The 24,441-nt window shown below is 41.7% G+C and overlaps 1 protein-coding gene across 7 annotated transcripts in view; it reads left to right on the plus strand.

Annotated features, from left to right (window-relative positions):
* Positions 1-24,441, plus strand: part of CLASP2 (cytoplasmic linker associated protein 2) — a 425,149-nt gene that overhangs the window by 159,153 nt on the left and 241,555 nt on the right. For all 7 annotated transcript variants that reach the window (XM_058184362.1, XM_058184359.1, XM_058184356.1 and 4 more), the window contains 3 exons: positions 10,642-10,721; positions 17,343-17,435; positions 17,547-17,692. In XM_058184362.1, coding sequence (XP_058040345.1) covers positions 10,642-10,721; positions 17,343-17,435; positions 17,547-17,692 — 319 coding nt within the window. The remainder of the gene's footprint in view (positions 1-10,641; positions 10,722-17,342; positions 17,436-17,546; positions 17,693-24,441) is intronic.

Consider the following 24,441-nt stretch of genomic DNA (forward strand, 5'->3'; position numbering starts at 1 on the left):
TTCTCCCTCCTCACCGTTCTAAAATGGTAACTATGCAAACCCGACCCTACATTAATTATATTTCTTCAATAATCCCTGTACGTTAACCATCACTCCATCTCTACCAAACCCCCCCCCAATTCCCCTCCCCCTTACTCCCCACCCCCCACCCCGACTTCCCAGAACAAAATGCAGGGTATCAAAACTAACAATCATAATCCAAAATAATTCCTAAATTATAATCTCTAGTCACACCACACTTAGTCACACTCTCAATTCCCCTCTCCTTCAAAAATATATCTAATACAAAATATTTCCTAAATTTACTCATATGCTATTCGATATTTTTTTATCTGATACTTATTTTGAATATAATCAATCCACATTTTCCATTCTAAAATATATTTTTCTAGTGTATAGTCTTTCAAGTAAGCGGAGATTTTGTCATCTCTGCCAGATTTGATACTTTGAGTGTCCATTCTTGATTGTAGGTAATTCTTCTTTCTTCCAATACTGAGCAATCAAAAGTCTTGCGACTGTTATTAAGTTCAAAATCAATTTAGTCTCTATAGCTGTATAGTCCATAATTATTCCTAGTAGAAAGAACTGCGAGTAAACTTAATCTTTTTTTTCAAAATATTCTGCATGATCCACCATACTTTAATCCAAAATGCTTTAACTTTTTTACAAGTCCACCATATATGGTAATAAGTAGCATCTTCACAATCGCATCTCCAACATTTAGCAAGATCTAATATGTGTTTCTTGTAAACAGGTAATGTCATTTTTAAATTGTTTCAAATAATGAAATACTTTCCTTCTCTTCATGGTGAATTCAGGCATTAACATTCCAAGATAATAGTTTAATTGCCATTATCGGCCGAAGGAAACTTTTGGAACACCAGCCGCAGATCACATTTTACTTTAGGCCTTGCTCCTCCCACTGTTTCCGTTGTAGTAGTTGCCAGTTGTTGTTGTGCCTTCATCTCTTGTTCCTTGCGTTTAGCAGCAGCTCTTGTCAGCCTTTGTTCTTTTGAATCTAAACCCGTAGGTATTTCCAACACTTGTAATAAATCTTCTTCCATCACAATCTGTTCTTGTACCTGCTTCACTTCTCTTTCCTTCACTTCAGCCTCCCTTCTTCTAGCTTCCAATGGGGGAAGACTTCCAACTTTTAATACCTCAACATAAAATTCTCTTGCTTTTCCAACTGTATTGAAACGATGTACTTTCCCTGCATAATATACTATTATACCAGTTGGAATATCCCATCTATATTCAATCTGATGTTTTTTAAGTTCATTCACCAGGAAGGCAAATTCCTTCCTAGCCCTTAACATTTTTGGTGGAATTTCCTTTAATATCAAAATATCTTGACCAGCAATCTGAATCTTCTCCCCCTTATATGAAGCTTGCAAAATCTGATTTCTCACTGTTCTGTTTGTAAAATAAATAACAACATCCCTTGGCAACTTTTTTTGCCTTGCTATCCAAGAATTCACACGATATATTTTATCAATTTGATAAGCCACATCTGCTGGACGAGCTGCTAATATCTCAGCAAATACTCCAGAAAAAATTTCCCTTAAATTCTCTTCCTTATTTTCTTTCAAACCTCGAATTCTAAGAGCAAATTCCATATTTCTATATTGTATCAAAACTATTTCATCCTCTGTTTTTTCCATTTTACTTTGAAATTCATCCATTTTATTTTCTAATTTTAAATTATGTTGCTTAATTTCTTCAACCTCCTCTTCCAATAAAATCACATTCGTTGCCAAACTTCGTACTGCAATTACAAATCCTTCTTTAACTTCTTTATTTCCCACTTGAATTTCTGATATCTGCTCTTTCATTTCAGACATCTCATCAGTTATTACTTTAAATTTTTCTTCTATAAAGCCTTTTAAGTTCTCTTGTAACGCCTCTAAATTCAATGTTCTAGTCTCTGCTGTATGAGCTGGAGAGGCACCAGCTGATAAAGTTCCAGAGCTCTTTGTTACAGTAGACTTTAATTGTTTGGCTGCCATCTTCTATAAAATTATTTATTTATTTATTTCCAACTTAATATTCACTTTAAATCTTCTTAACCTCTAAGAAACACAGTCTTTTAAAGCAGTATTTAAAAATCTCCCCTAGATTCTATCAGCAGGCAGCAAAGAGTTAAAGAGTAAAAGCAGCAAGTAACATGCAAATTACCAACTGCAGACGGCAAACGCTGAAAGTATCGCTTTCGCTTTCCACTTGTTAACTTGTTAACAATTCGCCTCCATTTTTTTACTGTTTTCAAGCTTGTTACAAAGTATCGGGGAATCGGCTTGGCTACTTGCATAAAGTTCTCCCACTTTCGTTCTGTCCGGTATAATCCTTTATTGTCCAAAATAAATCTCGGCATTTGGTCGTGGTGATTGGTTCCGCCAAAGCAGAAGAATCCTCAGATCTGGAGCACTTCGGGTTACTGGAGGGAACTTAACCCTTCAAACCCCTTTTTTCTCAGGGGCTTTAGGGAAATTCAACCTCTGCCCTCAGCTCACCACCTTCTCCTTCTCCCGAAGAGGGGGTTTTCCGAACCACTGGATAGCAGATTTAAGCTGTCCTAGCGATTCCACATAATCCAGAGGTTGGTGATCGTAAAGATCACCGCCATCACCTACGGTGCCAAACCGGAAGTCTCCAGCTGGCCACTTTTTGTTTGTCAACACTTCCCAATGGGCTTTAAGTCACTCATCTTCTTGAAGGGCGTCTTTCAGTTGACAAGTCAATTCTTCATCAGACACCAGGGATGTACCTAGGGGACTGCCGCTCACTGAGGTTTTTGCTGCCAGCTGCTTGGAGGGGATAATAGAATTAACTATCTCCTCCCAGGTGCTTTTGTATTGGGGCATCCAGGAGAGTGCATCTGCCAAAAAAAATTTCCGTCCAGGCAAATACTTAAACATAAAAGTTGAATCAGTTAAAGTATTGAGCCCATTGTAGTTGCTTTGGAGAAAGCTTCCTCGGGGCCATCAGTGTCTAAATTCTTGTGGTCTGGCCATACTTCAAATGGGATCTTCCTTCCTTCCAGGAACTCCCTCCAGGTCAATAGTGCGCATCGAACCGTGTAAGCCTCCTTCTCCCACAATGCCCAACGTTTCTCTGTCAGAGAGTTTTAGGATTATGTAGGCACATGGCTGCAGCCTTTGGTGTTTTTTTGAAGTAGGACACCCCCACTGCTACATCACTGGCGTCGGCTTGTATGACAAATGGTTCGGGTGTTTAAGTATCAGTTCGACGGCAAACAGTCACTTGAGCTTCTCAGAAGCAGCTTGGCACTTCATGGTCTAGTTCAGTGGCTGACTGGGTTTAGGCTTTAGTCTCCCCCCCCCCCCGCCTCTCCCCATTTTTATCAGTACAATGATCGGCAAAGTAATTTGGGCAAATGATGGAATATACTGCCAGTAGAAGTTGGCAAAGCCCTAGAAACTTTGTAGTTGCTTGCTGAGTGGGGGGCCTCCCACTGCAGTATTGCCTATCTTCCCAGGGTCCATTTCTACTCCGTCAATTGACACCCGGTATAATCCAGGCTAGTTTTATGAAAATCACATTTCAATAGTTTGGCATCTAGGAGTTTCCTCAGCACCTCCAATGCTAATTTCACTTCTTCTATCATTTCAGAATAGATGATGATGTCGTTCAGGTACACAAGGACCCCCTTGTATAAATGCTTGTGTAACATCTCATTTATCAATAGCATGAACACTGCTGGGGCCCCTGCAGTCCAAATGGCTTCACTTGAAACTGGTAGCATCCTGGGGCAATTGAAGGTTGTTTTCCACTCATCCCCCTTCTTAATCATTGCTCAGTAATATGCTTCCCTCAAGTCCAATTTGATTAACACCTTCTCTTTGGACAGGTATCCCAACGTGTCTTTCATGATGGGGAGGGGGTACATGTTCTTGACACATGCTCCATTAATTCCACAGAAATCTATCAATAGTCTCATAGAGCCATCCTAGGCAAGCACAGGGGCTGCCACCCAGGATTTTGCTGGCTGGATAAATCCGCTAGTCAGGTTCTTGTCCACAAAACTCCTCAGCTCTTCTATCTTCCTGGGAATCGTCATGTACCTCTTGGGTTTAGGTAGTTTTGCCTCCAGTAATATCTCAATTCACAATCCATGGGATGATGGGGAGGGAGCACATAGGCCTCCTTCTCGCTGAAACTTCCATCAGGTCCCTGTACTTGGCTGAATCCAGACCTGGATTTATCTAGGGCATTGATTGGCTCAGCCCTCCCTTTCCCACTCATTCACGCTTGGGGAGTTCTGCTCAGTTTTCCTTCTAGCTCTAATCCTTTGGTCCCAGCCTTTAAGCACCACCAGTCACTCCCTCAATTCCATTTTTTTCCAAGTAGAGTTCCATTTTTTTCAATCACAATAGCCATAGACAATAGTATCAGTGTCTGGGCCATTTTGGGGGCTACTAAAAAGAAAGCAGCTATAAACAGCCTTAATGACTATAGATCCATTGCACTGACGTCTATAGTGATGAAGTGCTTTGAGAGACTGGTTCTACAACACCTCAGGTCCTGTCTTCCACTAAATTTTGATCAACATCAGTTTGCTTATAGAAGCAATAGGTCGACAGAAGACGCCATCACCACTGCTTTCCATACTGCATTGAGACATCTCGAGAAGTCTGGGAACTATGTCAGAATGCTTTTTATAGACTATAGCTCGGCCTTTAATACCATCTTACTAGGAATTCACATTGAAAAGCTGACTGACCTGAATTTCTCTCCCCTGATTTGTGACTGGGTCAAAGACTTCCTGATGGACTGTCCACAAACAGTAAGGGTGGGGTCTCTGACATCTTCCACCCTGAAGCTCAGCACAGGCTCCCCTCAGGACTGCGTGCTCAGCCCCTTCCTGTACTCACTGTATACATATGGCTACATATCCTTGAATCCATCTAACACCATAATAAAGTTTATTATGACAGAAGGGTGTTGAGGCTTATAACTGGAGGGGACGAATCAGCATACAGGGAAGAAGGTGTTCAATATGGTGTTCAAAAAACAACTTACATATAAATACTAGCAAGACAAAGGAGATGGTGCTAGATTTCCGGAAGCACAGAGAGGAACCTGCCCCACTGTATATCAAGGGGGGTTGTGTGGAGAGGGTTTCCTCTTTTAAATTCTTGGGAGTACTCATTAATCAAGATTTCACCTGGAAAAAAAACACATCCCTGGTGGTTATTAAGGCTCAACAGAGACTTCATTTCCTTAGAGTCCTGCAGAAAAATCAGGTGGAACAATGGCTGATGACTTCTTTCTGTCGGTCTACAATAGAAAGTGTCCTCACATACTGTATAACAGTATGGTATGCTGGTCTAAGAGCTGCAGACAGGAAGGCACTACAGAGAGTGATCAATTTGGCAGAAGAAACCATCGGTTGCCTCTAACACTACTAGATGACATCACCAGATCTCATTGTTTCAGCAGAGCAAGGAAGGTACTTAGGGATGATTCACATCCTGGCCAGTGTCTCTTTTCGCTTCTACCATTGGGCAGCAGACATAAAAGCACAGCCAGCTGGACAAACAGGTTTAAAAACAGCTTCTACTCATGGGCTGTCAAACTCTTAAACACAGTCAAAATCACTCCACGCACATACGGAAATGTATGACTAGTCTTTTTCCCCCAATTACTTGTATAGGGATTAATCTACTTCTATAGGTGTTATTCTCTATACTATTTATGTTGTTTTATGTTATCTGTTATGGATTGCACCAGGGAGGCTAAACTAATTTTGTTGACTATATTATGTACAACAACAATAAAGACTATACTATACTATACCACGAATCAGATGGTTTCTTTGTGGCTACCTGCTTTCATGGTTACTGGCTCCGTCACACACATGGTAGGCACCCTCCCCCCATGATTGAGCCATCAGCTTTTTCAAACTACATGGGTTGTCTCAGCTTTCTTACTCTGAGTTATAGCTTCTCTGCTGTCTGCAAGCTGACAAAGCAGCGAGTGCAACATGATTCTATCAAGGGATTGAACACCCCACCCCCAAGTTTCCTGAGTGCAGCATCACAATCTCCACTTGGGCAGTGAAGGGGCAATGGCTCTACTTACCACCAATGGCTCTCCTTCCTGCATCGGAATCAGGCTCCCACTGGGCATCATGGTTTTTCGGGACCGATGCAGGGGCTCCTGGGGTCCTCTGTCTTCTCTCCTGGCTTCTCCGGGGTCGGCACTCAAATCCAGCATGCCTTTTGTACTCTAACAGATCTATCCCCACTGTAGTTGCCAGTCAGTACAGGCATGGTGCTTATCCAGGATTCTTCAGGGCAAGCAGTTTTGGTAGAGCTTCTACTCAGCCCACCTTGGAATTGATAGATCAGCAATTGCTTTGGCCACCCTCTCAACTTCCCCATCAGGGTTTGGAATTCTCGGATATATTCGGCCACCAGCCTAATTCCCTGTGGGGTGGTCCAGATCTCTGCTTCTGCTCTAAGGGTCTGCAAGGAGTCCCTGAATCTGGTCCAGAGCTTCTCCATAAAGGTGTCAACGTTCCCCAACTCCAGAGCTCCTTCATCATGGAGGGACACCATCCAGTCCACTGCTTCCCTCTCCAGACTTGCGGTGATGGCGTTCATGCATGCAATGACATCCAAATAGTCAGCCCCATACCAGTCCAATGGCTCCACACTTGATTTAGAAAGTAAGCTAACATCTCTGGCTACCTGTCAAACATCGCTGTTAAGGGAGAGGGCTCTCAGTTGTCCCAGATCAGTATGTAGCCCAGTAGCACTCCCAATGCCTGTGGGATCGCTTGCGCATACTGTCCCGCTGCACCTTGAAGTACTTCGGATTGTCTCAGGCCACCTAGTAAGTATGGTTGTCCCTTGGGGACTTACTTGAGTCATTGATCCCAGCATTACCGCTCCACGTATCTCCATTCCGATAAACCTCTCAGGTGTTCCACTGAGGGGCTACGGCAAACTCAGGAATTTCCAGTCCGTCAGTTCTTCCCACTCCATGGCCCTGTTGGCTTTACACTTCAGTCCCTGAGTCACAGCCACCCTCAGTGGGATCAGTGAGAACTCACCTCAGCAGCTTTTCCCACTGTGCCCTGCCTTGGTTCCTTCAGTTTGAGAAGGGGGGCTCTGGCTGCAGCTCCTTTCTCTTGCATCAGCGGCTGTTACTTTTTCTCTGCTCACTCCTTGGATTGTGTTGTGACCCAGGTTCCTGGACTCGGATGATTCCAAAAGTGAGGAAGAAGACCTGGCAAGGCCTGCTTCTCCTGGGCCCTCTCCCTCCCTGGCACCCACCTAAGGGGAGGAGGAGGGGCTGGCAAGGCCTAATTCCCCCGGGCCTTCTTCTGATTTGGCAACGCCCCAAGAACAATTTTGGCTTGATGCAAGACTGCGCAGACGTGACCGGCGTTGGTCACGAAGAGGCGTTGGGACAAAGTCAAAAAATGATGAGTCACGGAGTGACACCCACAGAGGCTATAAAAGTAGGAGGCGGAACTTCCTGGCTTTTTGTCTTGGGCAAAGCAATAAATTTGCGCTGGCAAACTGTATCAATGGAGGGAAGAATATATTCATGAGTAACTCTGGCCTTATCTATAGTTTCCTAGTTATCTCCAGAGACTTGGCAGGCGCATGGGTAGACATGGCCAGAACATTTATTGATGTAAATGTATTAAATGTAAATGTACATTTATTGATGTAAAACTAGAAAAGAAGGCCTTTGACTAACTCTTTGTTGGGAGTATTGGGGGAGGGAAACAGAACAGATTGATTCATGACCACTTGCATTCCAGAGTCCATTATAGTTTCCACTGGCACTTCTTTTGAAGGGACCGTCCCAACCTTTGCTGTGCCTCTGCTTTTTACTCTGCATCAGACATCGTTGTCATTTCTCCTCTCACAGCACTCTTGGAGGTGACTGAGTAGGCTTTGCTGGGGTTGATAAAGGAGAGTTGGTTTAATGTCAAAGACTAGCAACCCCCAAAAAAGAAAATTCTCAAGAATTTTGAAATCCCAAAAGCAAAACTTTATTGGAGACACAATTCCAGTACTGAAGAATCAAAGCCAACTCTGGTTTTTCCCAGAGTTTTCCCAGCTATTTTACAATAGCTTTCTTTCTCCTCACCCTTGGTTAGTCACATTGTCCAGTTAGGAATCATTCTTTTGTTTTGAGAACTATTCACTTTTCTGTCAGAGACTTGCATCAGTGGCTTGGTTGGTTCTTGATTCTCATGGTCTATCTCGGTGTGTCTGCATTCTTTCTCCCTTCCTTCCTTCCAGTTCTTTGGCAAGTTTGAATAGCGAAAAGGCATTTCAGAAGTTGTTCAACCTTGACACGCATGGCACAACATAGAAGAACAAGTCCATCAAGATAAGATTCAGCAGTCCATCTGAATGTAAAAGACAAAGGCAGAGAGAACCACTGGTTTGAAAGAGGGCTCAAAAAGGCAATTTGGACAAAAATGTCCAAATTGAACGGCCCTCTCTCAACAGAAGGTGAGCGATATATCATCTATCTCCAATCTACAACACAATCCACAGCTGTTTCAAGAAGGCTCCACATCCATTTGCACTAATCAGGTGACCCTGAGGACATAGATAAACCTCCAAGTGGCCTCAACAACTCTCTAAAATAATAGAAATGTTAAATTTACGCAAGCGCAGAATTTAAGGGAAAATTTTTATAAGATGTTTTATAGATGGCATTTAGATCCTAAGAAATTATCATGTATGTATCCAGATATGCAAGCAAAATGTTGGAGATGTAATTGTGATGATGCTACATATTTTCATGTATGGTGGACTTGTAAGAAAATTAAGTCTTTCTGGATAAGAATCTGGTGGATTATGCAGAATGTTCTGAAGAAGAAGATAAAGTTCCTACCGCAATTTTTCCTTTTGGGAATAACAACGGACTGTACAGTGATTGAGACTAAGTTGATTTTGAACTTAATAACAGCAGCACGACTGTTGATTGGACAATATTGGAAGAAAAAAGAATTACCCACAATAGAAGAATGGATATTGAAAGTTTCCAATTTGGCTGAGATGGCTAAAATCTCAGCCTTCTTGAAAGACAGTACTCAAGAAAAATATTTAAATGAATGGAAGAACTGGATTGATTATATTCAAAATAGATATCAGATTAAGAAATTTCAGATTGCTTTTGAATGAAGGATGTTATTTTTGATTTTAATGGAAGAAGTCAGGTTATGTGAGAGAGAAAGATTATAATTGTGTTAGATTTAAAAAATTTAATGTGACTGTTTTGTTTAAGGAACTATACCTTGTGTTTGCTCTGGGAAGTCCGGGGGGGGAGGGGGGGTTTAGGAGGGAGGGGGGGAGGGGGAAAAATTTAATTGTTGTAAAACTTTTTCAATTAAAAAAACAAAAAAAACAACTCTCTAAAATAGAGGTGTCAAACTGGTAGTCCTTGGACCAGGTACATCACATACAGGCCACACCCATCCATGCTCCGCAAAGGAAAATAATGTCACAATATATCACATGACACGATCAAGTTTGACACCCGTGCTCTAAAAAGAATTTAGATGACCAGCTGTCTGCAAGGAATATAAATCCTTCCATTCCCCACCATCTAGTCAGAGCTTGGATAAGAAGCGAAATGTCTTCAAAGAAAAACAAGCAAGTCCAGTTGCCTATTGGAAAAGCATTTTTGGGACAAATGTGATGTGATTATTTAACCAAGCTTTTTGTACTTATTGCTGCTTAGTTTGCTTATAGATAGTTCTCAACTTACAACCATTCATTTAGTGACCATTTAAAGTTATAAAAACACTGAAAAAAATGACATGACCGTTTTTCCCACTTATGACCATTGCTGCATCCCCGTGATCACATGACTGAAATTCAGATGCCTGGAAACTGGTATAACGGTTGCAGTGTGCCAGGGTCAGGTTATTATCTTTTGTAATTTCTGACAAGGAAAGTCAATGGGAAAGCCAGATTCACTTAATAACCATGTTATTAATTTAACAACTACAATGATTCAGGTAACAACTGTGGCAAGAAACTTGTAAATTTTGCCTCATTTGAGGCAAAATTCATTTAACAACTATCTTACATAGCAACAGAAATTTGGGGTTCAAGTGTGGTTGTAAGTAAAGGACTACTTGTATTATTTTAGCCTATGAAAAAATATTTGTTTTTCAGTTTCACCCTAATTATACTATTTTATTCAGTAAGTTGACTTCTTGTGAATGATTGAAATTTCTTTGACCTTTATACAATATTTCTAGATATTTTTCATTTTATTAAAAACATTGTGTTCATTTTGTGATGGCTCTGATCCTATGTTGTTTTTATTCCCTATAGCTATGGATGTTTTCCTTCGTGTTTCTTCATTCACATTTAACCATGAACATTTCATAGGTGACATTAGTGGAATGGGTAGCAGAAATTATGCAAATTACTAAAATGATATATGGACCCAATTTCATTTTTCTGGGTACAAAAACATACAACCTTGTCAAAGAAGTTTTTCATTAAAAACTTGTTTTTGTAAATGCTAAAAAAATATACCCTGTAGCTAGGATAACTTGATTGGTGTGATTCCTCTTTTTTGTTGAACTTCATTTAAAATGTTGGCTATGATAACTTTTATTGCTTGCAGGCACTACTAAGGAAGGAGGAGCTGGTGCTGTTGATGAAGATGATTTCACAAAGGCATTTACAGATGTTCCTACTGTACAGGTAAAATTCCGTATTTTACCGACCTCACAAAGATGGAAAGCTGAGTCAACTTTGAACCAGTCAGGATCAAACTCCAGGCTCTGGGCAGAATTGGCCTACAATACTGTATTCTAACCACCATGGCTCCTGTATTACTCCATAATTGTGGCATCACCAAAATGCTGATTCTGTTTGCAACCATTTGGAGAATGTATAGATTGGCCATGGCTAAACCACAGTTTCCTTAACCACAGTGCATTCAATAAGATACAACGACATATTAAGCATACCAAATCTAGTGACTGTTTTCGACAGTATGGGCTTAGCACCAGAATAAATATTCTATATCATAAACGTTGTATATCACAAATACAGTATCAATATCAACAAAGTGTATTTATCACACAAAGTATCCAGAGCACAAAAAAGTGAGTTACACTACAAATTCATTCAATACTATCATTTATCTTAGTGCAAGTCCTGGGAGAGTATATACACTAGTTTATTGTAGGGTTTACTGTTTTAATCTTTCTGAATTCTGCACCCCTTGATCAGTTATATCCAAATTTACAGTTCATTGCCAAAAGAAACATTTGGACCATGAAGTTTGATACCTGGAAATAAAACAAACCCAGACTATCCATTATAGGTTGCTGCAAATAGTTCTCACTCTATTATTTTCATCACCATAATATACCTAAAAACAAAAAAAACCTGCTTTGGTGGTCCTTGACTTACAACAGTTCATTTAGTGACCATTTGAAGTTACAACAGTACTGAAAAAAGTGATTTACAACCATTTTTCATATTTATGATCATTGCAGCATTGCAATGGTCACATAATCAAAATTCAGACACTTTTCAGTTGATTCATATTTTGTTGCAGTGTCCTAGGGTCATATGATCACCTTTTTTGATCATCTGACAAGCAGAGACAATGGGGAAGCCAGGTTCACGTAACAGCTGTGTTGATAACTACAGTGATTCACTGAACAACTGTTGCAAGAAAGGTGGTAAAATGGGGAAAAATCCATTTAACAAATGCCTTGCTTAGCAACAGAAAGTTTGAGCTCAATTGTCATAAGTCAAGGATTACCTGTATAAGAGAAGTGAAGCATATTATGTTTGAATTTTTACATAAGTATTTGAAGTTTTCACCCTCCAAAAATGTTGAGCTACAAAGTTGATAGACTACTCTTACTCCTTTTACAATTTCTTAGTCTGAGAAAAGAGTGAAAATTGTTTTATCTGCTTTGTTGCTAAAAAGCTTGGAACACTTCTGCAGGACAGGACCAAGCACCAAACGTTTTCTACCATTCTTTTGAATTTAAATTTTAAAACTGGAGTCAGGGGTGTGGCTTTTTTTTTTACTTTAAATTTAAAACTGGAACTAGGAATACTCACTTGTCTGACCTCATGGGGAAGGGACAAGAATCCAAAAAGGATACTTTGACTCAAAATCCAAGCAGAAATGATGGCTCCCTGTCATTTATGATAAACAGGATAACACTTGTCTAAAATCAGAACTTGAAGCTTATCACATTTTGAGATTTAAAACTAGCAGTGAAATATTGGCACAAGAAGAAATGTCATTTCCAGGCCAGAGACACTAAAATAGGACTAAAGACTTTAGATTAATTCTGGCTATTCAGTGCAGTCAGGATAGGGATGTTCCAAGAATTTCCAGTGATCTGGTAGGTGAGAAGGAACAACAGAGCAAAGGCTTCACTTCAGCTCTGAAAATCTAGTCAAATGCTAAGATTAGAAGTATATCCCCATTATGGCTCAGTAACAAGTAATTTATTTATTTATTTTTATTTATATTTATTTTATTTGATTTTTATACCGCCCTTCTCCCGAAGGACTCAGGGCGGTGTACAGGCATAATAAAAAACCGGCAATACAATATACAGATTTAAAATACGATTTAAAAAACTTATTTAAATTAGCCCAATGATTAAAATTTACCCTACTAAAACCCCGTTTAAAATTAATAAATTTAAGATTAAAATCCCAATTTAAGCCAGCCCCGCGCGGATAAAAAGGTGAGTCTTGAGTTCGCGACGAAATGTCCGAAGGTCAGGTATTTGGTGTAAACCCGGGGGAAGCTCGTTCCAGAGTGTGGGAGCCCCCACAGAGAAGGCCCTTCCCCTGGGGGCCGCCAGCCGACATTGTTTGGCGGCGGCACCCTGAGAAGTCCCTCTCTGTGGGAGCGTACGGGTCGGTGGGAGGCGTATGGTAACAGCAGGCGGTCCCGTAAGTACCCAGGTCCTAAGCCATGGAGCGCTTTAAAGGTCATAACCAACACCTTAAAGTGCACCCGGAAGGCCACAGGCAGCCAGTGCAGTCTGCGCAGGAGCGGTGTTACATGGGAGCTACGCGTAGCTCCCTCTATCACCCGCGCAGCTGCATTCTGGACTAACTGAAGCCTCCGAGCGCACTTCAGGGGAGCCCCATGTGAGAGCATTACAGTAATCCAAGCGAGAGGTAACGAGCGCATGAGTGACTGTGCATAAGGCATCCCGATCAAGGAAGGCGCAACTGCGAACCAGGCAAACCCGGTGGAAGGCCCTCCTGGAGACGGCCGTCAAATGGTCTTCAAACGACAGCCGATCATCCAGAAGGACACCCAAGTTGCGCACCCTATCCTTTGGGGCCAGTAACTCGCCTCCAACAGCCAGCCGCGGCTGCAGCTGACTGAATCGGGGTGCCGGCATCCACAGCCACTCCGTCTTGGAGGGATTAAGCTTGAGCCTGTTTCTCCCCATCCAGACCCGTACAGCCTCCAAACACCGGGACAGCACTTCAACAACTTCATTGGGGTGGTCCGGGGTGGAAAAGTACAGCTGGGTGTCGTCAGCGTACTGCTGGTATCTCACCCCGAAACCACTGATGATCTCACCCAACGGCTTCATGTAGATGTTGAACAGCAGGGCGAGAGAATCGACCCTGAGGGACCCCACAAGTGAGGCCCCTCGCGGTCGACCTCTGCCCCCTGTCAACACCGTCTGCGACGGTCGGAGAGATAGGAGGAGAACCATCGATATACGGTGCCTCCACTCCCAATCCCCCAACCAGCGCAGCAGGATACCATGATCGATGGTATCGAACGCCGCTGAGAGGTCTAATAGGACCAGGGCAGAGGAATATCCCCTGTCCCTGGCCCTCCAGAGATCATCCACCAATGCGACCAAAGCTGTCTCCGTGCTGTATCCGGGTCGGAAGCCGGACTGGAACGGGTCTAGATAGACATCTTCATCCAGGTGTTGGGGCAGCTGTCGCGCCACGGCACTCTCTACAACCTTCGCAACAAAGCGAAGGTTGGAGACTGGACGATAATTAGCCAAAATAGCTGGGTCCAAAGAGGGCTTCTTAAGGAGGGGTCTCACCACCGCCTCTTTCAAGGCGGCAGGGAAAACCCCATCCAACAAAGCGTTGATAATCCTCTGGAGCCAGCCTCATGTCACCGCCTGAGTGGCCAGTACCAGCCAGGAAGGGCACGGGGCCAGTAAACATGTCGTGCCGTGAAGGCTCCCCAACAACCTGTCCACGTCCTCGGAGGCCACAGGGTCAAACTCATCCCAAATGTGCTCAACAAGACGTGCCTCCTCTCCCTCGCTTGGATCATCCCAAATTCGGTCCAGACCGTCCCTCAGCTGAGCGATTTTATCGTATAGATAACCACTAAACTCCTCGGCTCGTCCCTGCAAAGGGTCATCCCGCACCTCCTCCTGAAGGAGAGTGGGTCACCCGAAACAGGGCGGCCGGGCGGTTATCTGCCGGCGCAATGAGGGTAGGCGTGAGCGCCTCGCTTCCCTCATTGCCACTAGGTAGGTCCTAGTATAGGTCCTAACTAGTGTCCGATCAGCTTCGGAGCGACTGGACCTCCAGGTGCTCTCTAGGCGTCTTCTCCGCCGTTTCATCTCCCTCAGCCCCTCGGAGAACCAAGGGGCCGGACGAGATCTACGCCGGGTCAGAGGCCGCAAAGGCGCGACACGATCCAGGGCCCCGGCCGCGGCCTGCTCCCAGGCCACGACCAGTTCCTCAGTCGTGCCGTGGGCCAGATCCTCAGGGAATGGCCCAAGCTCCGTCTGGAACCTCTCAGGGTCCATCAGGCGCCTGGGACGGAACCACCGTATAGGTTCCGTCTCCCTGCAGTGGTGAATAGCGGTTCGGAAGTCTAGGCGAAGGAGAAAATGATCCGACCATGACATTGGTTCTGTTACTAAATCATCTAATACCAGATCATTTAACCACTGTCCAGAGATATAAATCAAATCTAGCATGCCTCCCCCTGTGTGCGTAGGGCCATCATTTACTCGAATCAGGTCCAAGGCCGTCATGGAAGCCTGGAACTCCCGAGCTGCCGTCGATGACAGGCCAACCGATGGCAAGTTGAAATCCCCCATAACTATAAGTTTGGGGGTCTCAACCGCCACAGCAGCCAGTACCTCCAACAGCTCGGGCAGGGCTGTGGTCACGCAGCAAGGAGCCAGGTACGCGATCACCAAGCCCAACTGATTCCTATAGCCCCAGCGCACACAGAGGGATTCGCAGCCGGCAATCTGAGGAACAGTGGTCTCCCTCGGCTCTAGATCTTCCTTAATAACAACCACCCCCCCCCATCCCTACCTTGGACTCTCGGCTGATGAAATGCTCGGAAGCCTGGAGGGCACATCTCAACAAGGGACCCCCCCCTCAGGCCCCAACCAGGTCTCCGTAATGCCCATGAGGTCCGCGGACCCCCCCTGAATAAGGTCACAAATCAGGGGAGCCTTATTAACCACGGACCGGGCATTACATAACATCAGCCGAAGGTCCAAGCTCTGAGGATCATGGCCACCCGAGGAACGGGTAGGGACTGAGGGGCCGGAGCACGTGATCGCTCTCAGACATCGAGCACGTGCCCCCATAACTCGATACGGCCCCTCCCCCCCGCCATATCTGCCTCTCCCACTTACCGTACAGATCGAACAGCCCTCTAAACCTGGAACGTCCTCCCCCCCTGCCTTCAGACAAGATGGCGTAATGTCGCGAACTAGCACAGGGGCTGGATCCCTCCCCGACAAGGTTGAGAGAAGTCTTTGCTCCTTCATAACTAAGCAGTGTGTCTCAGAGACTGCACATTCAGAAGCCCCTTTTTTTAGGATGGGAGGGATTCACCCAATTCATCAACACTGGATGATGAACTGTTCATATTAGTATAATTTCCTCTGGAATGCATTAGTCCACAGATTTTTTTTTCTTAGGTTTGATCTTCCTGGACTTTTTCCTTACACCAAAATTTAATGATTATTATGTAATTTAGAGAAATTCAGGCAGTAATATAATTTCTCTAGTGTAATTTCAAAGTAACAGGTTTATTTTATCTATAGAGTTCTATTACATGGTAAACATGAAAAAGATTATATGTTGTTTAAATATCTTTCCAAAAATCACATTTTATAGTACATAATAATTTAAAATTTGCTTAAGAATTTATTTTCCTATGTTAATATATGCTCTTGTGATATTAGGTTGCCCTCTCTTGGCTGCTGCAATATAAGCAAGTTGGCTTTTATACTAATATAAAAAGTTATGAAGTCAACATTTTTATCACAACTGTGATTGTTGACTTTTCACAATTGTTTTATGTTAAGTGATCCCAGAATATTTTGTGCATTTCACATTTTTATGTGCTACTTCCAGTTTTCTTGGGTATTTATTGAAACAAAATTATTATCTTTCCATCAATGGTTCTTTCTTTGTATGTTTATTGCTGCTACCTTATGCCTCCCACCGACCCGTACGCTCTCACAGAGAGGGCCTTCTCAGGGTGCCGTCCGCCAAACAATGTCGGCTGGCGGCCCCCAGGAGTAGGGCCTTCTCTGTGGGAGCACCAACACTCTGGAACGAACTCCCCCCTGGCTTACGTCAAGTGTCTGATCTTCGGACCTTTCGTCGTGAGCTTAAAACATATTTATTCATTCAAGCAGGACTGGCATAAATAGTTGTTTTTAAATTGGGGTTTTAATAATATTTTAAATTTTTAAATGTTTTAATTATCGGCCGCATAGTAATAGTTCATTTTAAATTCTTTTAATTGTATATATTCTGTGTTTTATTTTGGCTGTACACCGCCCTGAGTCCTTCGGGAGAAGGGCGGTATAGAAATTTAATAAAATAAAATAAATTTAATAAAATAAAATAAAATAAAAATGATATAATCTTGCTCAATATTTACAGTTTCCTTATGATTTAGTTCTACATTCTAAAAAATATGAACCACCTAGTTATATTTTCTTATCAATATCCATGTATTTTTCTTAAAATCCCTGTGCTGTACCAAAAAGCCAGATTCATTTCTAATTGCTTTCTCTCAGTTATGACATTGGATTTTACATTAATTAATTCATAGTTAAAGGATTATCAAAACTATTAGCAAATAATTAATATTTGTTAATCATTGTCCTGTTCTTCATACTAAGAGATTTCATGGAAATGTAAGCATGTCACATTGGGCACTTCCAATTAACAAGCCATCCTGCAAAATAGAAGTCATAACTGCGGCACCAGCTATAGAAGATGTCTTACCTAGCTGCTTTATTGTTTTCAATTATTTATTGGACAAGATATGGATTTGACTGGAAGTTTCCTTTTCAGATTTATTCTAGTCGTGAACTTGAAGAAACACTAAATAAAATCAGGGAAATCTTGTCAGATGATAAACATGATTGGGATCAGCGCACTAATGCGGTATATCTATTTTTAAAATTTTACATATTTTTAAATGTGATTATATAATTCATTATTGCATATTTGCATTTAGAAAAATTAATATTCTTATTTGCTCTTTCACTACCCCAGCTTAAGAAGGTCAGGTCATTACTTGTTGCTGGAGCTGCGCAATATGATGGCTTTTTCCAGCATTTACGACTATTGGATGGAGCATTTAAATTATCTGCTAAAGATCTCAGATCACAGGTGGTTAGAGAAGCATGCATCACAGTAGCGTAAGTATAGATCAAGAAAACAAAGTGCCTTGCTGAATGTAACTGAATATTGAGAGTCCTGTTGGAAATATACCAGATGTGCCTTGGTTTTTTAAAATTTCTATACAGGTAGTCCTTTATTTATGACTATGACAAAGCTTAATAATGCTTGAATTAACAACACCATTCGAAAGACCTATAAAGCACTTCTGACCATTGCAAAACATACCACTACCAAATTTTAGGAACATGATTGTGATCTGGGTGCTTGGCACCCTTTTCACACTTATGACTGTTTTCCATCAATCGTGATCGCCACTTGGCAATATTCTCTGTGGCTTCCCTGAAAGTCAAATGGGGAAGCTGCCGCCTGCCAAGAAGACTTCCTCTCCTCTCTGGGGGCCTTAGAAAGAACTGCCTGCAATTCAAACAGACAGAGAATTGAAATTCTTTGACAGGGAGCTCTTTCAGCTAGTCTCCAGAAGTAAGACAGGTTCATTTTCTAGATGATTTTATGGGTTTTAAATTTTAATTAGTTTTATAGGGTTTGAATGTATTTTAAAACTTGGGCCAAGTTTAAATAAGTTTTTAATTATTGTTTTTAGTTGTATTGTATGTGTCTTGATTGTTATTTTATTTGACTGTTAACTGCCCTGAGTCCTTCGGGAGAAGGGCGGTATACAAATTAAAATATTATTATTATTATTATTAAAATCCATGCAGGATTTTTGGTCCCTGAGCAAAAAAGTAGCACGTGCTTCAGGAAAATGGGGGAAGCCTGGTGCAGGCCATGCGCAAACTCAGGCTGAAAATCTTGCTTGGATTTTCAGTGGAGAAGCAGTGCAATAAAGTAAAGATCATTGGCTGCCTCAGGGTAAGGAAAACCTTGCCAGGTAAGGTACAAGCTGTGTGTGTCTTTCCACTAGGTTGAAAATCCTGTTTGGATTTTGGCAGGGAACATTTTCAGCTACTGGGCAGAGAGACATTTGCATGCAGCCTGTACTAGTACTCTCAGAGCCTTCTCTATCCACCCAAGGCACCTAGACTTCATCTACTTAACCAACCCCTGAAATCTCCTAATAACCATAACCATAGTCAGGATTTCAGTTTTAAGAAGAGCCATCACATGACATCTCACTTAATAACCACTTCTCTCATTGACTGAGTATTGTGGTAAGTCGAGAACTACCTGTATAAATAATATAATTAACAAAATACCTGCATAAACAATCTGTTTTGTAACACAACTCAAAGTTAAGTTAGCCCACTTAACTGCCATGACTTACAACTATCATTCTGGCCTTAATTGAAGTAATAAGTTGAGGACTACTTATAATAGGATTTAGCAGGTACCTGCTGGAAATGTTTGTGCTTGCACTCAGAGGATTAAAAAGTGTTTATTTTCTCATCTTCCTTCTTGTAATTCTGAACATGCAAAGCATTAAAGCGCCTAGTGTGAAGCATTACGTTTCATATTAGATGGACATAGCTGGTTTTTATGAATAATATAAAGTATTTAACTTTTTTAGTGGTATGGGAAGTTTCTTAAGGAATCTGAAGTTGGCTTGTGTATGCTCCACTTCCTATCATTCCTGCTTTAATTTAATGTTTCATATGGCTGAATGCATCATTCATAGAAGGAGACAATCCACACTTAGCCGCTAAATTTTGCTCTATATGTAGTTGCCCTAGATTTTAAAGATTTTGATTTATAATTTAATCACTATATCAAATTTGAAAATACTGGATGGTATAAATATATGTATGCATACAGGTAAATCCCGAGTTACGAGCATTCCCTTAACGAATGTTCAAAGTTATGTGATAAGTGCCCCCTGGCATTTATGAACAAGTCCTGAAATTATGAATATTGCAGCACCATGCCAGTTCTTCACTCTTACAAATGACCGCAGAGGTTCTGCAACATTGACTTTGCCAATTCCCCCCCCCGCCCCCCCTTCGTCTGTGGAGACTCACCTTGCAAACATCTTTCTATCAGTTTCTTTGCCTATTTCATTGCTTCAGGCTTTCAGTGCACTTGTAAAAAACAAGCCAGCGTATCATAAGATCATGCGAGATCAGTAGTACGATCTCATGCTACTGATCTTGTGTAATCTCACACTTTAGGATTGTGAGTTGAGGCCTGGATGTTTGCAAATGGAGGGAAGGCTCCAGTCCTTCAGCCCTTCCTCTGTTTGCAGTTTCCTTACCGAAGCCTGCAGAGAGATTGCATCCAGCTCTTTGCAAAAACCTTTTGTTGGCACCAAGAGCAGGCATGTCCCTCCGAAGCTCTGTTCCTACAGGCAAAAGCTTTTTGAAAGAATTGCCAAAGCCTAAAGGGATGCAATCCCTTGTTGACAAGAATGGAGGCCCAGAGGGCCACTTGTGGCCTTTTGGATCTCCTTTCTTGCCAGTGATCCACTTAATGAGACCTCTGGTGATGAAAAAGGAGGTTCAGAAGGCTGTGCGCAGTTTTCCGGGCCTCCTTTATCAGCGGGAATCCTCTTGAGGAGGCCTCATGCGACGAAAAAGGAGGCCTGGAAAGCAGAGGCCCTTTTTCATCCTCGGAGCTCTGTCAAGCAGATCACTGGTGAGAAAGAAGACATGAAGGCTGTGCACGGCTCTCCAGGCGTTCTTTTTCATCGCTGGAGGCCTCATCAAACCCTTTACTGACAAGAAAGAAGGAAGCAGGCAAAGAAACAGGATGGAGCCAGATCTTCATAAGGTAAGTCACCGGGCGCAGCAGGATGGAGGGGGAAGCAATTGTGGGGACCCCAGGGGAGAGAGAATGAGGTATCTGTGGGTCAGGGGAGGCATTGGGTGGTCTGAAGTAGGTGGCCGTTCCATCACTAGGCCCACTCCCTACAAGTCTTTTTGGTAACGTGAAAAAAGTATTTATCACATATTGCCTGTGTTCCTTGTAGAAGTCTACAAATCTGTCATCTCTACCATTTCTGGTTCCTAAACCAAAGTTTAACCTAAAGTCCTAAACCAAACCAAACTAAAGGAGCATCACTTCCTTCTCCCACTTTTGCATTGAAATCCCCCGTGTATATTGTGATATCATTATTTTTTAGGGTTTTCAATATACTGCTTGTATCTTCATAGAAATTCTCTAAATCCTTCTCATCACTGTCAGCTGCGGGAGTGTAAACTTGTATAACATTAATATTTATTGGAGTACTATTTATTTGGATCATCATCACTCTATCTGATACAGGAATAAAGGACTTGATGTATTAATTACAAGATTGTTTACTATTATAGCTACTCCATTTTGATGATGTTTACTATTTTCACCAGAGTAGTGATCTCCTATTCTACACATTCCATTTTCAGGCCAGCGCATTTCACTCACTCCCAGTATGGAGATACTGTATTTGAACAGTATCAAACACAGTTGATACTGTATTTCTCAGATTCCACATTCCAATTTGTAGTTTTGGGTTTATCATGCTTCTAGTGGACCGGGAGATTCTTAGCACCCCTGTCCCATTTAAGGGGCGCCTGTACTCCCGGCCATTGTTAGATTTTGCCACCATTAACATGCTTTTCCTGGGAAATATATAATGTAGTAGTCTTCCCTTTGCTTTCTACACCGCTGTGCACACACTGTTCAAGTGGCTGCCACCACACCATGTGCTGTTCTTCTGAAGCATTCTGACCAATGAGGTCTCTGCCTTCAGTCGATACTGATGAGCCAGCTGCCTCTCACCAGGTCTGTTGGTCCACAGGAGGCTTTTGATACCCTCCAACCTACCAATTTATAGAATAAAAGCTATACTGGGTAGGGGCCACCAATCAGCCACTTGGGGACACGTTCTGTGGGGGTTCCAGGCTCCCCCTAACAAAGAAGCCTAACTGCCTGTTTGGTGGCAGAAAGGCAGGATTAGGAACTAGATTAGACATTCCTAACTATGTCTACAGAAATTTATTTACCTAGTGAAATAATTTGTCTTTCATTTTTTGCAAATAGATCCAAAAATCCTTCACAGAAGTGTATTTTCATTGGATTAAGCATGGTGGTTTCTTAAAATTACAATTACAATTTAATCATTGAATAAATAATTAAAGTGCACAACTAAAATTAATGTGAGATAAACAGGCATGGATTGTGAGAAAAAATCCAACTAACATATAATAGTAACATAATATTATAGTAAAAGATTTAGAATATCAAAATGGATATTTTTGGTACCAAAAAAGCAATAAATAAGGAAGCCCAAAGGAGACCAACATTGAGACGGCCCATAGTAAGCAGAGCAGGGTACAATCCTAAAGTTCTATAGAAACCTACAAAAAGATGTAAGGATATATTCTTTGAAACCAGTTGGCATGGTTGGTTAATACAATATCTTGAATTTTATACAAAAAATAAAATTGGAACCAATAAAAATAGCGTAAAGTTAGGTTACTAACTGTTGTAGCATCTAGTTCCACATAATGTAACCATCCGTCGTAAAGAATCTCCAGCCAACCGTCATCCAAAACTAGGTATGCACGCCCCTTATTTCCTCTACACCAATCATTGCAGATCTTAAATGCAAACTGATAAATGCAAGAAGCATTGTAAACAAACTGCCTGAATTTCTCCTCTTGTTAAATACTGGTACATTTGACATTATATTTGTATGCGAAACATGGCTGAACTCATCCCTCCCTGACTCCATTATTTCAGACAAAGAGTATCATGTTTATCAGTCCAATCGTAAAACCTGCAGAGGAGGTGGAGTGGCTATCTTTTACAAAAAGTCACTGAATCTAAAAAATATTCAAGTTGCACATAAACTTGCTCTTCCTGAAACTATTGTATGCGAACTGTCCCTTAAATCACACTTCGCTTCTTACTATGCTACAGAGCCCCTGACTACGACATCGCACATGTGAACATGTTAACCACACTACTAACATGGGCTACCTCTTGCCCTTATCTTCTCATCTTCCTGGGTGACCTCAACCTACCTCTTATTAACTGGATAACAAACAAATGTACAACTAAACCCATCCATACTACCCTGTACAATGCTGTTATCTAGGTCTTGATCAACTAGTAACTAACAATACAAGACTCAACAACTGCCTTGACCTCATCTTCTGCAACAACACAAACTCAATTTATGGACTACAAATAAAAGAACCCTTTTCCAACAGTGACCACAGCACGATAGACTTTTGTCTCAATACATGCCCTTACAATAATCTCCATAATAATGGTATTCCAAACTACAATTTCAAAAAAGCCAACTATGACCTTATAAACACTAACCTCTCATCTATTGACTGGCAAAATCTATTCTCAAACTGTATCACTGCTGAAGACCACTATAGAGTTTTCCTACTTGAAGTCAATAGAATCATTAAACTATATGTACCACAAACCATCACCAAAATCAGAAAAAACAAATTACCCATATCAATAAAAAAGCTCCAATCCAAAAAAAAAAAAATCCCTCTGGCGAAAAAACTGGCTATGTAGCCAACTTCAGAAACCGCTACAAAAATATATGCAAAGATTGAATGCACCAAATACCACATCAAACAAGAAGAAGACCTTCTGCGCACAAAATCCAATCGGGTTTTTTATAATTTTGTGAACAACAAACTTAAAGACTCAAGATCCATTCCACCCCTAAAAGGATCTAATGGTAAAGAATATAATGATGAAACAGTTAAAGCAAACCTCTTTAACACATTCTTTGGCTCAGTCTTTGTTAACAGTAATGGCTCATACCCAACATTCCCCGGTTGTACCAACAATGAGTACAATGACCTAACACAAATAGATTTCACAGAAGATCATGTTGAAAAAGCCCTTCGCAAACTGAAACAATCTCTATCTATTGGACCTGATGGTCTATGTGCATACTTCTTAAAAAAGCTTTCCACTGTTATAGCAGAACCCCTAAGCATAATCTTTGAAAAATCTTTCAGGACCAGCTCCCTTCCCAAACTATGATCACAAGCCATGGTCATCCCTGCCTTCAAAAAAGGAGACCCCAGCCTAGTGGAAAATTACAAACCAATTTCTTTATGCTGCGTCACCTGAAAAGTAATGGAATCAATCAACAACCAATCCATTACTCTCCACCTAGAAACAAACAACCTACTCTCTAATAGTTTCAGAAAAAAATTATCCTGTAATTTACAACTTCTTCACTGCAAAAACATATGGACTACAAATCTTAATCAAGGCAAAGCAGTAGATGCAATTTACATAGACTTCTGTAAAGCTTTTGACTCAGTGGTACATGACAAACTTCTCCTAAAACTAAAACCCTATGGCATCTCCGGACCCCACCCATAATTGGATAACAGCATTCCTGTCAAACAGACAAACAAATAAATAAATAATAGTTTTGCTAACATACTATTTATAATTATGCATGCCTACTTATCCCAGTATTTCCTTCCAAAACAAGTAACTTCATGCAAAAAGGTACGCTCATATTCTAATTAATTGAATACCTTTTTCATATAACCATAATTTTCTTTTCCCTTTCTCTAGATTTATCCATTGTTCGTGTGTCTGCGTATCTCTCTGTGTGTGTGTTTCTGTTTGCTCACCATCTATTCTCTATATCAGTGATGGCTAACCTTTTCTGGACCGAGTGCCCAAAGTGGGCCTGAACCCCCAAAATGCAATGCACGTGTGGCTCCCACGCATGCGCGCGCAGCCCCTGCACACACCACACACATGCATGGCAGAAATGCAAAGACCAGCTGGCCAGCAGGTGCACGTGCATATGCAGCGGAGCTGAACTGGGCCGACA

Source organism: Ahaetulla prasina, chromosome 4 (genome assembly GCF_028640845.1).
Source record: "Ahaetulla prasina isolate Xishuangbanna chromosome 4, ASM2864084v1, whole genome shotgun sequence".
Classification (NCBI taxonomy): Eukaryota; Metazoa; Chordata; class Lepidosauria; order Squamata; family Colubridae; genus Ahaetulla; species Ahaetulla prasina.